This window comes from Ricinus communis, chromosome 3, assembly GCF_019578655.1.
Source record: "Ricinus communis isolate WT05 ecotype wild-type chromosome 3, ASM1957865v1, whole genome shotgun sequence".
Taxonomy (NCBI): domain Eukaryota; kingdom Viridiplantae; phylum Streptophyta; class Magnoliopsida; order Malpighiales; family Euphorbiaceae; genus Ricinus; species Ricinus communis.
Genome location: NC_063258.1, coordinates 20,497,034 through 20,514,412, shown reverse-complemented (window position 1 = coordinate 20,514,412; position 17,379 = coordinate 20,497,034). Strand labels below are relative to the sequence as shown.

Genomic DNA, 17,379 nt, shown 5'->3' with positions numbered 1-17,379 from the left:
AGTGGCCTGCATTACGCTTAGCCCTCCAGCACTGTGCCCGATCAATATCACCTATAAACACGACCAACATATATATGTCTATCCATATGCCTGCTCCTCTGAGATCAATACATGACACTTTATACCCTGAATTCTCCATCAAGCACCTGATTTTGTACCAACACCAGCTTCCTCCACTGATTCCTTGCACCAGCACGAAGTTTGGCTTTGATACTGCTGCTGTAGCTTCTTCATCATCTCTCATGTACTCTGCTGCCTCTCCCATTTATGGCCTCTTCTTCCCCACTTTAATGGAATTCTTCTTTAAAGAATGAGGGTTACTTTGCATTTAGTATATATATATATATATATATATATATATATATATATATAGTTGGAGTAGTCATAGATATAGTAATGATGTTTACCTTTTTATCTCTAATCATTTTTGGAAGTTTAAAAGAGGAGTTTAGGTTACTGTAGGTTATTTCCCTACCCTACCTTATCCCATATAATACTATGTACTTGCATTGCATATATTTTTAGTGGGAAATTTGTATCAATGGTTCAAATATTTTCTAGCACTACAACACACCACATGGCAACAATTTTGCATCACTTTTATGTAGCACTGCCCGAGTCTAGTCATTTGGTTGAAGTTTTTATTATATTTATAAACCACCTCTGCATAGCCTTAAACTGCATTAATTTGTTCTTTTACTCAGCACTGCCTTTACTACTAGTCAATATGTTTTGAATTAGTAACAACTTGCTATTTTATTGTCAACGGTACATGGATTGGCTCCCGAATATCAATAGGGAGTTGTATATTACTATATAAAACAAGGTGATGGAATTAGCAAAAAGTGCACAGAAAGCTTGAGCTAGAACTCCTCTTTGGAAGAGAGCAGAGCTCCTTCACAAGGCAGCTGTTATCCTGAAAGAGCACAAGGCTCCAATTGCTGAGTGCCTGGTGAAAGAAATTGCAAAACCAGCTAAAGATGCATTCTCTGAGGTATGCCTAACAATTTTTCCTGTTCTTAGTTTTTTTTTTTGGTTTAATGAACTTCGTATAGTAATGGACCTGAAACCTTACAACACTGTCTCTCCAGCTACAATACAATTGTCCTAAAATTCATTGGTCAGTTTGTCCTGGTTTTAGTTTTCATTAATAATAAAGAAGAAATGTTTGTCTTTGTATTTATGATCTCTTGAAGGTTGTGAGATCTGGAGATCTTATTTCTTACACAGCAGAAGAAGGAGTAAGAATTATTGGAGAGGGCAAGTTCTTGGTTTCTCATAGTTTTCTTGGAAATGAGAGGACAAAGTACTGCCTCACTTCTAAGGTATACTTGCATTTTATTATTTTTCTGTTATGATCCTGCTTAAAAACGAACAAGAAAAACATTGAAATAAGGAATTACATCCCTTGTTTTAATGGTATGAATACATTCAAAAGGTAGCCAATACCGAATTAATTGGCTAATGATGTAAGCCTAACAGAACTTTCAAAATGACTAAGCATAGGTAACCAAATGTACCCTGGTCTAGTTCATACAGTAATGGCCACAATTTGTCTGCAAGTGCAACTGGGGTAACATTAACTATAGGATGTGCAAAATAGCCTACTTATCTCAGTTTTCATTTATAAGGAAAAAGAAAAGGAAAAAAGAAATGTGGATACTACAGCTCATAGATGGAAACTAGATTTGTCTGAATATATCTGGTTGGGACTACTCATGCGTGAGCCATTTTATAATAATTGGTAGCCTGAAGAATCAGGAGTGTAAAGAGAGATGAGCCTTTTGCTTTTTGAATATGGACTTGTCTAACTAAAAGTTGGCTTCTACTTGCAAAACAGAGAAAGCAAGAGACACTTGTAATAAAAAACAGAGAAAAATAAAAAAAGGGTTAACCAAATGTGGTCTGCAATTTTATGACAAAATGAGATGAAAGTTATAATAATTACAATAACTGAAATAAGGCATGTAGTAAATTAGTTCAGTGAGAGTATTGTTTTAGTTTCTCATTAATTTTTGGGCAAGATTGTTAATATAGTTTATGAATTGGAATTGTATTAAAAATTGCAGATCTCCCTTGGTGTGATACTAGCCATTCCATCCTTTAACTATCCTGTCAATCTTGCTGTCTCAAAGATTGGTCCTGCATTGATTGCTGGAAACTCACTTGTACTCGAGCCTCCTACTCAGGTAATTCATCAAGAACAAATTGATGTGCAGAGGATGCACGACAAGAGGGCATCCGCATGTTCTCTCTGAAACAGCTCCTTTTTATCAATTATCCTAGAAAGTTCCCCATTTCTTTTTTTAATGCATAAATCGGATATTTGATTTAATTTCAGGGTGCTGTCTCTTGCTTACATATGGTACATTGCTTTCACTTGGCTGGTTTTCCCAAAGGCCTCATCAGCTGTGTCACTGGTAAAGGCTCTGAGATTGGCGACTTCCTTACTATGCATCCTGGTGTTAACTGCATATGGTAATAACCTTCTCTTATTCCTCCTTTAAAGTAGTTGTATCCTGAGTGCACCTAATTCGTATTCTTTCCTTCTCAGCTTCACCGGAGGAGCCACAAGTATTGCAATTTCGAAGAAGGCAGGGGTGATCCCACTTCAGATGGAGTTTGGAGGAAAAGATGCATGCATTGTCCTGGAAGATGCTGATCTCGATTTGGTAGCATCAAACATAATAAAAGGAGGCTTTTCATACAGTGGACAAAGGTGCACTGCGATTAAGGTTGTTGTGGTGATGGACTCAGTGGCTGATGCTTTGGTTGAGAAGGTGAAGAATAGAGTTGCAAAACTAAGCGTCGGGCCGCCAGAGGATAACTGTGATATAACTCCAGTAGTTACAGAATCGTCAGCTAATTTCATTGAAGGACTAATCAAAGATGCCAAAGAGAAAGGAGCAACGTTTTGCCAAGAGTACAAGAGAGAAGGAAACCTCATCTGGCCTTTACTGTTGGATAATGGAAGACCTGATATGAGAATTGTATGGGAGGAGCCATTTGGTCCTGTTCTTCCTGTTATCAGAATCAACTCTATTGAAGAAGGAATCCACCATTGCAATGCTAGCAATTTTGGTCTCCAGTTATTATTGATATAGTACAGATTATTATACCCTTTTTTTTCTCCATGTTAGATTCTAATATTTTCCAATGAAACATAGGATTGTGTATTCACAAGTGACATCAACAAAGCTATCTTGATCACTGATGCAATAGAGACACGAACAGTTCATATCAACTCTGCGCCAGCTCGTGGACCGGATCATTTTCCTTTCCAGGTGAATAACTCAGGCTCTGAGTAGATCAGCTAGCTCTAAGTCTTAGCAATTTAGCTTTTTCCAAGGCGAATTATGTATAGAGCTAAAAGAAAGAATTGTTGATGACAGGGTCTGAAGGATAGTGGAATAGGGTCACAAGGAATCACCAACAGCATCAACATGATGGTTAAGGTTAAGAGCATTGTTATCAACTTGCCAAGTCCTTCTTACACCATGGGTTAGTATTTATTTGTCAGAGAATCAATAATCAAAACAAGTATTGTTTGTAGCTAATTAATTAGTGAGATTTTCAGACAGATTTGGTCTTTAGAATTGTGTCCTTTGATTATATTTTAAATGAGATTTTCTTTTATTTAGAATTGTGTACTGTTATCAACTTGCCAAGTCCTTCTTACAACATGGGTTAGTATTTATTTGTCAGAGAATCAATAATCAAAACAAGTATTGTTTGTAGCTAATTAATTAGTAAGATTTTCAAACAGATTTGGTCTTTAGAATTGTGTCCTTTGATTATATTTTAAATGAGATTTTCTTTCATTTTCATTTTTTACTTTTCCAGAAGTTCCATTAAAAACCAATTTTAGTGATTTATTTATATTTGCCTTATTATCAATTAATCTTGAATTTTCATATTTTAATAATTTTATTTAATTATTTTAAAATTTTAAAATAAACAATAATACTTTAAATTTATTTTTAAAAATATTTTTTATTACAGATTTTATAATCTCGTAGGAAACAAAAATGATGTAAAAAATTTGTGAACCAAAAACTTTATTCTAAATTTAATCACACAACTATTAAATGCCTCATATATATCATATATGCATTTGCATTTATTTGATATATCTTGCATCTGAATGTATCATTGGTTTATAATTTTGAAATTGCAAAAAATTATCAAAACCAGCTAAGCATGAACTACTATATCACACTGTTCACAAATAACAAACCAGCTAACATATGAATGTCCTCAACAACCAAACTATTACTCAAAAAATAAATCATATCATCAAGCACCATGGCAATATCATTAGTGGAATAACTTTCCAATCTCTAAGTCAGAGAACCCACACTCCCATTGCAAACCGAAACCCCTCCCTAATAGCCAAAAGTTCAGCCATAGTTGCATAAAACACTAATAGGTCAGAGCTTGCATAAACTGCTATACGACCACCTTCATAGTTTCCGAAAAGAGTATAAGAAAAAGAAATAGAAGGGTGTAATTGCAGCATTTTTTTAGAGCAAATAAAGATATATATATATATATATATATAAAATCCCTCTCCAGATCTCCTAATAAATATGATACAATGAACCTCGTTTTTGAACAACTAATCAGATTGCTTATCAATATATATCAGTGCTTAGATCCCTTTGTGCTTCTTTGATCCTATTTTCAGCAAATAGAATTTCAAGCACACGGACAAATAGAATATTAATTGCTAAATTATTTGCTTAATGAAATGTTTCATTTAAACAATGATAGGTCATGCTTTATTTTTTCTCATTTCCTTCAGGACTTTGTGTCCTTTGATTATATTTTAAATGAGATTTTCTTTAATTTTGTGGTTAGATAGGATTGAAATAGATGGAACTCAAACTTTACTTTTCTTTTTCTTGGTTTTAAAATTGAAATATACACTTACTATCATGCATGTAAATTGCTAACAAGATAAAACTTTATGTATAAATTTAATTTAAATTTTATAAATTTTTATTGAATAAACACATAGAAAGGTAAAATAACCTAAAATTTTACTTAAATTAAATTTATATAAAAAATTTATTATGTACTTTCTAGGTAAGCTACATACTAAAACCTTTTCATATAAATTGCTAAAAGAAAAAGAAATTCTATATGTAAAGTTAATCTAAATTTTTTATAAATTTTCATTGAATAATCAGCTAATTAGTTGAAATGGATGCGAGAACTAAATATAAAAATTTGGCGGTAATATAAAAAAAAGAGTTACTTTTCCAATTAAACAATTATTTACTATTGCTCGAATCAAAATGGATCAGAAAGTAATGGAAAAACAATTGTCGGATTCTAGAATTTGATTTCATTGGAGTCGATTAGCTAAAGTAATTCCTGATTCAATCAATGTAGGATAAAAAGTGCTCCCTACTGCTGGTGGAATCAGACTAGTTGCCCATAATCACCAAAGGAATTTCCTTTACCTGAAAGACTAAAATCTATTGTGATACAGTCGACCCCTTCATCTTAGAGACTTCATCAGGGCTGATCCAATATGGGAAAAATTATGGAAAAAATTTTGAATCCTTGGCAAATATTTCCACTGATATCTCATCTACTACTTCTTGGTTTGCCAATGTACTTTCCCACTTTCTATCTATGTGTTTTAATGATTTGGCTCATTTCACGGTCAAATTATGTTTTTCCTTCTCTCTCTAATTTTCTTCCTATGTCTCACTCATTCAAATCCTATAAAATAGTATATTAATTATATTTCATTACTAATTTATCAATATATAATACAGGAAAGTAAAAGTTTTAAAATCTCGTCAATTATACTATTTATTAAATATCTCAATTTATTATTAGTTGAATTACAAACGTACAAGTTCTTAATAAAATTTTAATTATCTGAATTAAAAATACTTATGAGCTAAAATAATAATAATAGTTCGGATGGATAAACAATTAATAGTAAATAAGTTAAGTTATATTTAATCAAATTGTACAATAATTAGATTTTCATAGAATTTAATTTTACTTTATTAATAACTAATTTTTTGATTGAGGTATATTAATTACTACTATTAAATGATAAAATGCAATATTATTTGGATATGGTGATATAAATGAACCAAGTATAAAATAAGAAGAAATTATATTAATCATATAACTCTAGTGATTAAGGAATTAATTAAAACATTTTGTACGTATTTTTTTCTATTGACCCTTTTAGCGAACCTTACTGGGATAAGCCGACCACGCGAGACTCGTGACTTAATTTTGCAAATTGCCACTCTTCCCACGCGATAAATAATTGCATGGACCCTCACTTATATTTGTTTTGCATGTAAATAAATAAGCTCATTTTATAGTTGAAGAAAAGGAAATGTATTTATCTTTTTTTTTTTTCTCTTTTGATATTGTGTTTTTCATTCAGAATACCAAATTACATCGATCTTTATTATTATATAATTATAAAATTAATTTATAAAAAAATTTAATAAAATAATAGATATTTAATATTTTTTATCATATTCAAAAACAATAGGAAATTAAATATTTTTAGTTTTTCTAATTCAAATTAAGTTATTTTAAATTAAAATTAAAAGAATAGTAAATAAGATAAACTAAATAATAAAAAGTTAATTTTGTCTATTCATTTTAAAATTAAGAGTTTGTGAGAAGTTCAAATTTGAGTTGTTGTGAATTGAAGCAGTAGTTGTCGACTGTTTTTAAAAAGATTATCAGTTATTTTTCAATAACAGTGTCAAACACTATTAATTTTAAAAGAATTGAAGTGGCTTATTCATCAAGCTAAAATTAATATCTAGTTGAAATTAAGTTACCAAAAATAATTTGTGTTCTCTTTCATATTTATTATTAAATTTAACATTAAATTATTTATTATTTATAAATTGTGTCTTTCGACTGGATTGGCTGATAAAAAAATCTAATGAAGAGAATTATATAAAATTAAATTTAAGAGAGCATTTATTCAATTTTCAAAGAAATGCTATCAAAATAATAATATAATAGAAATAATTAATTTCAAATCTCTTTTAAGACGAATGTACGTTTTTTAAAAGATAAGTCACATTTAATTTTAAAAAGTTGTACCAAATTATATTCTCTCGATGAGCATTTAAAAATAATGACTACATGATTTATGGTGAAGTACTTACATTAACAAATCATCCTTAATTTTTCTTTTCCTTTTGCTCTCTAGTTAGATTTAAACTTTATCTATTTATTATTCACGTCAGACCTTAAATTAATTTCTCTTATTTTTATTGTGTCATATACACCAAAATTATGATATATAAATCAAATTTCACAGAATTCTCCAAATTAAAATGGGAAGATTATTGTTTAGGTTGATAAAAGGCAATTATAACTTTGAGTAAAAAGATAACTCATATATAAATTTAAAAAATGATTAAAAATTGAATATCAGGTAAAGAAAGTATAGCTCAGCTAATAATTTTTTTTTAAAAATAGATCATATTCAATAAAATAATTAATTATAAACTCGAGCATATAAAAATAAACTGTAGCTATTATTAAAATATAAAAATAAGTTTCTAAATTATTTTAATTAAAATAAAAAAAGGAATAATTACTCTATTTTATGGAATGGATTGAAAATATTACTTCATATTATGAATCATATTGAACAGATAAAATAAAAAAATTAAAATATTTTAAAAAGATAATATAAAATTAATATGAATATTATATTACATAAAGTAAATATACTTATCATTTTAATATCAAAAAAATAGCTTAAGTAAATAAGATGTTTTAAAAAAAACAAAAAGTTATTTTCTTTATTAAAGAAAACATGAAAAATATTATAATTGGTTATGGTAAAAATTTTATGTATCCAATGATATTTTTATTATCCTGATTAATGGATAAAATATTTTTTTATGTTAAATATAAATTTTCTAGTTAAAATGTGACAATAACACTATCTAATTTTTTTTTTAATTTTTATTTACAATTTTAATAAAATTGTATTTCCTTTCTTAATAAATTCGATGACAATCATTTTTTCATTTATTAATATAGAAATCCTAAGTTAAAAATCTTTCAGATTAAATTAAAATTTTGAAATTACTTATAGAATAAAAATGTAGTAAATTCCAACGGTAAAAAAAAAATTAAGGATTTTCTTTGAATTTGAGGAAGAGGAAAATGCAGCTAATTAGGAAGTTTTTCACCGTTTGATGAGGAATATTAAGGGTCCATTCTCATTACAGAATCCCAAACGTTTCTTTTCCCTCCATTCTTTTCCTCTCTACCATTCTCCCGATCCATCCTCTTCTTTCTCCGTCGAGATGTCCACTGCCACTGTCACAGCCGTTCCTCGTCGGTCCGTTTTAGTTTGATTGTTGTTACTTTCTTGTTTAAACTGGGGAAATGGGTTTATTCTCAAGCATTTGAATTTTGAGGAAGAGGAAAATGTAGCTAATTAGGAAATTTTTTACTGTTCATGCGTAATACTAAGGGTCCATTCTCATAAGAGCATCCCAAACGGTCTTTTCCCTCCATTCTTTTCCTTTCACTCAGTTGTGAAACCCACAATGAATCCTGCGATTCTCCTAGGGCTGAAATCCTCAATTTCAGTTTTAATCAAAATGCCTCTCTTCTGTTCCTTGTTCCTGTAATGTACCTTTTCTTCTGTAGATTTAGTTTGATTGTTGTTACTTTCTTGTTTAAACCGGGAAAATGGGTTTATGCTCAAGCATTTGACATAAATCTGTCGCATACCGCAGCAGTCATGGAAAGAAGAGAAGAAAACAGTAACTCTGGACTTTCTAAATCTAGCATGTCATTTCATATTTCTTAGTTCTTATTCTTCAAATGGGTTTAATGAAGTTTTCGTGTACGATCAGTTTCTTTAATTTCTTGCATCTCTTAATAATTCTTTGGAATGGAATGTGGACAACTTTCAGGGAAAACCGTCCTCATGTTGTTTTTCTGCTTATGGGGTACATTATGATCATGGTCTTGGAGGAAGTTGAAGAGGTATCACCAGAGCTTCTGTCCCCTATCTTGGGCCCTTTAAGAAAGGGGAACCAGGTGATTTCTATACTTTTTCCTTTTAAAGTCATATATTGATTTGATGATCAGATAACTACTTTCTTTTTCTCCACCACCAGAGTGTTTCTGCCTATTACACGGAAGCTGGGTGAGAGAGTGATTGACAAAGCTTGTACTCTACATGCGTCAAGGAGTGCAATATATGGGCTTTCCTTTAGATGCTGGGTGAGAGAGTGATTGAAAATTGTGTTTCAAAGCTTGTACTCTACATGCGTCAAGGAGTGCAATATATGGGCTTTCCTTTAGATGATTATGGTAAACTTGTTGCCTATATATGTGCACAAAATCGTGGAACTCCGGATCACAATAAAGTAAATTCTTTTCAAGGTACCAGTGCTGAGAAACATCTGGTATGCTTCTTGTAATGGTTGCGTAACTATATCTCTTATGATTGATACTTGTGAATTAAGTTAAATTCTTTTTTAAATGATCCTACAATGGTTGTTGAAAAGGTTTTGGATGTTTCATGTGTCATTTAATTTCCTGGGATAAGAAGAGCAGTTGCAATCAAGGGATTTGTAATTCATCTTCAGTCAACCAGTCTCTCAAGTCTGGACATGTTTGTTCTCAACAATGGAGAGGTAGAAAAATCGGAGAAGGAAAATCTAGGATGAAAAAGGTAACAACTCTTCATCATGGTGTGCTGTAGTCTTGCACTGATTGGAAAATTTTGTCAGCAGTCGAAGTATCAGTATGGGATGAGTGAAGGTAGTGAACAAAAGTACACACTGATATTTCTTGCTAATTGGCTTAATAATTACTGAGACATATTGTAGGGGCTACAGGGCTAACGGAATCAATGTTTTGGTAAAGATTTAGAATTTGGTGGTTTTCTTACAAGAAATTTATATACGGACAGTCAGCATTGAAGCATGATATATCATGCTGTTTAGCACTAATCAGCAGCTGTTAGAAGTGTTCAGTTTCTTTTTTTTAAATTCAAGCTTGTTTAGCTCCGGATGATGGTAAACCTTTTGTTGAGAATTTGATTGGTTCTAGAATCAAAGTCTGGTGTGCAGAAGAACATGCATAAGTATTCCATACATCCTTCAATATTAGTATGTATATTTCCTTTATGTTGTACTTTTCCTCTCAGGCTCTTTTATTTGTGGCTTTTTATAACGAGATAGTAGATGTCATTTCTGCCTACGGTCATGCTTGGCTATTCTCTTTGTAACTTCCTTTCTTTATAGCAACAATCAACATCTGGTTATATTTGAGATTTCATGTTTATAGAGTTTTAAATATCTGGCAACTATCCCGGGAGGGTTAAGACGTCCATTTGCATGCAAAATGGAGAGTTAAGGTTTGGTCAATTTTAAAGTAAATATTTGGTTACTCTTTCATGTGGAGTTGCATTTGTGAGGTGGAGGTAATTCAAGAGTAGTTTTCACCTTTCTATATTAAGATTTCTTTTGTAGCCAGTTTTTAATAAGAGGTGTTGAGGGTTTAGGATAATACATCGTACTTTCCCCCAAAATACAATAGTTTCTGCAGTCTTGTTTACATTTTTAGCTGCAAGACTCTGACAATATATGATCATGTTCCTTTTAGAAGTAAGCCCTTAATAATGATTTCTAGTTTTAATGACAGGAAAAACTAGCTAATTCTCCAAATCTTGATGCTTCTTATGAAATGTAAGTGCTTCTTTACCCACTGCTCATATGTGGTCTGTTGCTGGTGCGATGCCTTTATGACTTCCTGTATCTGCTTTGCAACTTTTTTGATGCCCTAGCCTTAGATCTTTTATCTTCTTTCTAGTTTAATGGTATTATTTGTTAGTTGTGCAAATTGTAGCTAATATATTGGTTTCTAGATTTTGCCAGGCACCAAAACAAGAAACCAAAAATGAATTCCAAATTTTCGATAGAGGAAACTATGTAAGATACTAAACTGCAAGTTGATACTTGTGTTCTGTACTATGGCTTTTTACTGCTATGGAGCTCTAAATGCCAATGTACTTAATAGCAGAAGAGAAGGGATCTCAAAAACGACACTTGATAGAACAGCTCGGAAATCTAGCATGTCGTTTCATATTTCTTAGTTCTTATTCTTCAAATGGGTTTAATGAAGTTTTCATGTGCGATCAGTTTCTTTAATCTCTGATTTCTATTAGCAAAATAAAAAAAATTGTATATTTTTCCAATTGTTAGAGCTTCATTTGTTATTCTTGAAAAACGAAGAAAACAGGTGAATGCCTGTTTGGTTGGGGTTTTGTGCCGAAGAAAAATAATAATCTCCCTATCTTCCCCTAGTAGAAATTTTTGAATTTTTGAAAAAGTAATCCTTTGATTCAAGCGGAGCAAAAAAGCCCAACTGTCAGGTTGTCTCCATATTTCATCCGCTGCAACATAGGAGTGAAAATCCTTAATTTCAGTAGTAATCACAATACCCTGTCCTCTATTCTTTTTCTTGATCATTTCAATTAAAAGCTTTTGTTTCTGTGATGCTACTTGATTTCTGATAATTGTGTTGATGGACATGAAAATATGGTTCTTTGGTTTGATTTTGTGGTGATAACGTTTTGTTTGTTCTAATTTGCAGAAGTTGGTTCGGGGACTTCATAAACCATAGCAGGTTGCTTATGATAATACTCAGTTCTTGTAATTTTTGCTTTTGTATTTCTGTTTCCTATACTCTTTAATACTCAGTTCTTGTAATTTTCATTTGGTCAGTATGAAAATATTTTACAGGAGTAGGAATTATACTTTTCCTGGATTACTATATTTTGTATTTTCAGTAAGCATATAGGGATGCTAATCTTCATTCTTTATTAGTGAAAGCTACATAGCCGCTAAATAATGATTGGTCTCAAGAGAAGAAGAAAACAAGAATTTATTTCAGAAAATGGGAAATTAATAAGAACTGTTCGATACAAATATATACTTTTAACATTTTCTCTCTACATATTTAACACAAACCTGTTGCATATTGTAGCAGTACTAGAAACAAGAGAAGAAAAAACAACTCTTGACTTGTAAATATTGAGCAACATCCCAAAAAGTAGCATGTCGTTTGATAGTTTTTAGTGCCTTTTCTTTAATGGGTTTTGGTTATTTTGTTGTTTTATTGAAGTTTTGATAGTTTTTGTTGTTCTAGTATTTTGACTCTCTGTTGGCAAGATAAAAAGATATTCTTTTTTGTTTTACTTTTCCAAGTGCTAGAGTTTTTGATGTATTATTCTTGACAAGAAAACAGGAGATTATCCCGTTTGGTTGGGGTTTTATGCCAAGAAAAAAGGTTCTCCCTTTCTTAACTAGAATTAGTTGTTGCTTCAATTTCATGAAAAAATAAATTGAAAAAAGAATTGTTCAAAAGGCGATACGATAAGCTGATGAAGTTGGAAGAGGCAAATACAACATGTTAATGCACTCCAACGGCATCGTTTCTAATTTAACAATGACGACTCTAACCGCTTTCTTGCATCTCTAATTCCTTCTCATGGTACCATTTGCCTCGGTACTAAGAATCATAATTTAAATTTTAATATTTAATTTTCTTTCTTTATTTTTCAGACTAAATATATTTACTTCCACAGATAAAACTATGCGGCGATCTCGGCATAAAAAAGAAGTGCTATTTAATCACACAACACATACCTATGGTGAGACTGAAAGTTATATTTTATTATTAGTCTGTCAATTCAATTGCATTAAAATTTGTCTGATTTTCTTTAAATTTTAGTTTTAATATATTTCCAGTTTCTTTTCTAGAGGAAGCATCGCATTTATTTAATCAAATATTAGAAATGGAAGACGAGGTTTCAAGTTGAACTTTTATTTGTTTATTTATTTTTTAACTGATTTTTATTTGCCATTGTGTTTGAATATATGCGTGCATATATATTTTTAAAATGATAAGTATTATAGTTTCATTTTCCTCATAAGTTGTCGAAATGTTATATCAATTGCTTGTTGCCTGCTTTTGTCATTAAATAAATAAAATTTGTGATGATTGAAATGTAAAAGTTAGTAAATAGTATCTTTTGCACGTTTTGTTTCTATGAAAACAATGTATGATTTTAACATTATTTCTTCTTTGTCTCTCTAATTAAATTTCTGATACTGAACTTGCACATGTTTGAATTTCTGAAATAATATTAACATGGTACCAATTATAAATGGCAACTGCTTAAATTTAATGCTTATCACAATACAAAAAAATAGAAACCATATATTTTCGTGCCAGCGCATGAGACTTGTGCATTTTTATGCTAATAGGTTTGCTGGGATGAGATTTTACTGGAATTTGGATGTTGGATGAAAATTGTACATATAATGTAACTAAATATGTTGATATAATAATTATTTTAAGCAACAGTCAGATCTCTTTATTTTTAATAGTTGTTGCTTAAAACAATGACTAAATTGATTCTTGATATCAATACTTTCATGATTCTACTTGTAGTATATCTTGAACTTTCGTCTGAAATGCTCTGAGATACAAACTAGGAGAGAGTAGCTTAATTTTCACTGGTTGTAAAGCTACTACCCCTCGTAATTTTTCCATGTATGCCAGTAAGATTCAAACATGCAACTTGCATGAATGTTGTTTTGCCAATTGTTCTTTTCTTCTATATCATTGGTTGCTTCTTGGTTATCTATATGTCCTTTGGGAGATGTAGTTATATTCTAAAAGCAAAACAAATACCAGTAAATTAATCTTCTTGTCAAATTACAGTGCATATCATATTACACGTTTCACGGAATATACATAAATCCAGCACAACAAATATTTAGCTTTTTATTGTGCTTTCATTCGTAGAAACCTATGTCTATCAGGTGACTAATAGAAGTTTCTATTGTTATCTTGGTCATTTATTGATAGAAAAACTGCATGTTTTATTTTTATAATTTTTATCATATTGTTTATGTCAGGGTCTTCTGTAATAACTTTGACATTTTACAACATGTAAGCATGAGTGATCCTTTACTCAGAGGATTGAACCTTTGGGCTTTCATTGTTTTTATTCTACTTAGAAATTACTTTCCTTCTCTCTGTTTTACTCGAGGAACATATGGAAGTAAGCAATGAATTTCTAAATGAAAAGTTGACACTTGCCAGCATTGTTAAATATTATTGCTATGCAATGATGCAGTTTAGGAATCATATCTTTAATGCATTCTTGTCATTAAGTGCGACAGATGGAGGTTAGTTTTGGAGCGTCTTACCGTGAGTAGTATATTATACATATATGTATGTATATGCTTTTTCTCCTCTCCCCTTTACAATAAGCATGCGTTTAATGCGAATGAGAATGACCAAACTTAGTGATTAAGATGATATGTGATGCATTATATGAAAAAGTAGATTTTAACTGCATAACTAGATTGAGTTAGAACCTCCTAGACAATGGGGTAATCATCGGACATAGGCGCATATGCTTGACAAGTAATATTAGGCTACAAGTGCTTTATTATTGTTATTTTGATTAGTGTTGCTTGGTGTTTATTGATGTTGATGTGATTGTCTGTGTTTGCATATCAGTCATTAGAAAGAAATGCCGCCACTATCCAAATAGACTGATTGAGTTAGTAGCTAATATTTAATTTTATTAAGTTGCATAGCGAAGTTACTTCAATATTCTTGTTGGGTTATTTTAATTTTTTTGTTTGAATGACTTTTTTTATTTGATGTTTGGATTGAATTGTTTGTAATATAGTTTGATGGTTGTTAATTTTAAATAGAAAATTTATAAACTCTAATTTATTAAAAATGGTTTGTGCTTGAAGGTTGGAGCTCGAAGAACATAAGGTTTGCGTCGGCACAAGTTAAGTTGAAAAACTGATGATTAGTTAGAAGCTGATACTTGAAAGGTTAAGATTTTATTCTTGAGCTAAATATAACTTTTTAATTTTCTTATTTTGTTTACTATCTCAACTTCTATTTCTAAGGTTAGTACATCTACCTCGTCTTTAAATAATTCCATGATAGGATTAGTAGCTAATTTTTAATTTTATTAAGTTGCATGGTGGAGTTCCTTCAAAAGTCATGTTGGGTTATTTTACTTCTTTTATTTGATTTTTGAATTGAATTATTTGTAATATAGTATGATGATTGTTAATTAGAAATATAAAATTTATAAACTCTAATTTGTTAAAAATGGTATGTGCTTGAAGATTGGAGCTCGAAGAACATAAGATTTGCCTCGGCACATGTTAAGTTGAAGAACTGATCATCAGTTAAAAGCTGATACTTGAAAAGCTAAGTTGTCTATTCTTGAGCTAAATATAACTTTTTTTATTTTATTATTTTGTTAACTATCTCAATTTCTATTTCTATGTTAGTACTTCTACCTCATCTCTACCAAACATTACTTTTGAAGTAACTCCACCATGCAACTCAATAAATTTAAAGATTAGCTACTAACCCTATCATGAAATTATTTAGAGTTGAGGTAGAGGTACGAACCTAAGAAATAGAAATTGAGACAGTGAACAAAATATAGTTTGATGATTGTTAATTAGAAATAGAAAATTTATAAACTCTAATTTGTATATTTGTGACTAGATAACCCGGAGTCATTAAGTGCGACGGATGGAGGTTAGTTTTGGAGCATCTTACTGTGAGTAGTATATTATACATATATGTATGTATATGTTTTTTCTCCTCTCCTTTGCAATATGCATGCGTTTAAATGCGAATGAGAATGACCAAACTTAGTGATTAAGATAATATGCCCGCAGGCATTATGTGAAAAAGTAGATTTTAACTGCATAACTAGATTGAGTTAGAACGTCCTAGACGATGGGGTAATCATCGGACATAGGCGCATATGCTTGACAAGTAATATTAGGATACAAGGGCTTTGTTATTGTTATTTTGATCAGTATTGCTAGGTGTTTATTGATGTTGATGTGATTGTCTGTGTTTGTATCTTTATTATGATCTTAGTCAGCCGTCAGAAAGAAATGCCGCCACTATCCAAATAGACTGATTGGGTTAGTAGCTAATACTTAATTTTGTTAAGTTGCATGACAGAGTTACTTCAAAGTTCTTGTTGGGTTATTTTAGTTTTTTTGTTTGATGTTTGAATTGCATTGTTTGTAATATAGTTTGATGATTGTTAATTATAAATAAAAAATTTATAAAATCTAATTTGTTAAAAATGGTATGTGCTTGAAGATTGGAGCTCGAAGAATATAAGATTTGCCTCGGCACATGTTAAGTTGATGAAGTGATCATCAGTTAGAATCTGATACTTGAAAAGTTAAGTTGTCTATTCTTGAGCTAAATATAACTTTTTTTATTTTATTATTTTGTTAACTATCTCAATTCTATTTCTATGTCAGTACTTCTACCTCATCTCTACCAAATATTACTTTTGAAGTAACTCCACCATGCAACTTAATAAAATTAAAGATTAGCTACTAACCCTATCATGAAATTATTTAGAGACGAGGTAGAAGTACGAACCTAGGAAATAGAAATTGAGACAGTGAACAAAATATAGTTTGATGATTATTAATTAGAAATAAAAAATTTATAAACTCTAATTTGTATATTTGTGACTAGATAACCCGGAGTCATTAAGTGCGACGGATGGAGGTTAGTTTTGGAGCGTCCTACTGTGAGTAGTATATTATACATATATGTGTATATATGCTTTTTCTCCTCTCCCTTTTGCAATAAGCATGCGTTTAATGCGAATGAGAATGAACAAACTAAGTGATTAAGATGATATGCGATGCATTATGTGAAAAAGTAGATTTTAACAGTATAACTAGATTGAGTTAGAACCTCCTAGACGATGTGGTAATCATCGGACATAGGCGCATATGCTTGACAAGTAATATTAGGCTACAAGTGCTTTGTTGTTGTTATTTTGATTAGTGTTGTTTGGTGTTGAACGTAAGGTTTGCGTCAACACAAGTTAAGTTGAAAAACTTATGATCAATTAGAAGTTGATACTTGAAAGGTTAAGTTCTTTATTCTTTAGCTAAATATGACTTTTTAATTTTCTTATTTTGTTTACTATTTCAATTTCTATTTCTAAAGTTAGTACCTCTACCTCGTCTTTAAATAATTCCATGATAGGGTTAGTAGCTAATTTTTTATTTTATTAAGTTGCATGGTGGAGTTCCTTCAAAAGTCATGTTGGGTTATTTTACTTCTTTTGTTTGATTTTTGAATTGAATTGTTTGCAATATAGTCTGATGATTGTTAATTAGAAATAGAAAATTTATAAACTCTAATTTTTTAAAAATGGCATGCGCTTGAAGGTTGGAGCTCGAAGAACATAAGGTTTGCATCGGCACAAGTTAAGTTGAAAAATTGATGATTAGT

At 30.7% G+C, this 17,379-nt stretch overlaps 2 protein-coding genes across 10 annotated transcripts; both read left to right on the top strand.

Moving 5' to 3' along the window:
* Positions 1-323: 323 nt before the first annotated feature.
* LOC8263881 (NADP-dependent glyceraldehyde-3-phosphate dehydrogenase) lies at positions 324-3,640 on the top strand. The gene is given in 6 exon segments (XM_048372215.1): positions 324-994; positions 1,197-1,325; positions 2,070-2,189; positions 2,342-2,478; positions 2,555-3,284; positions 3,393-3,640. Coding segments are annotated over 5 exon segments (1,101 nt in total). The 5' UTR covers positions 324-829; the 3' UTR covers positions 3,105-3,284; positions 3,393-3,640.
* A 4,548-nt stretch (positions 3,641-8,188) lies between these two features.
* LOC8263872 lies at positions 8,189-11,881 on the top strand. 9 transcript variants are annotated; one of them, XM_048371598.1, is made up of 6 exons: positions 8,191-8,792; positions 8,946-9,443; positions 9,587-9,712; positions 10,687-10,730; positions 10,920-10,973; positions 11,638-11,881. In XM_048371598.1, the coding sequence occupies exons 2-6, from the start codon at positions 9,252-9,254 to the stop codon at positions 11,735-11,737; spliced, it is 516 nt and encodes a 171-aa protein (XP_048227555.1). In that variant the 5' UTR covers positions 8,191-8,792; positions 8,946-9,251; the 3' UTR covers positions 11,738-11,881. The 9 variants fall into 9 exon arrangements, 6 of the variants coding, with proteins under 6 accessions (XP_048227554.1, XP_048227557.1, XP_048227558.1 ...); XM_048371597.1 differs by having other exon boundaries at positions 8,189-9,443; XM_048371600.1 differs by having other exon boundaries at positions 8,190-9,443; positions 9,590-9,712.
* The last annotated feature ends 5,498 nt before the right edge of the window (positions 11,882-17,379 follow it).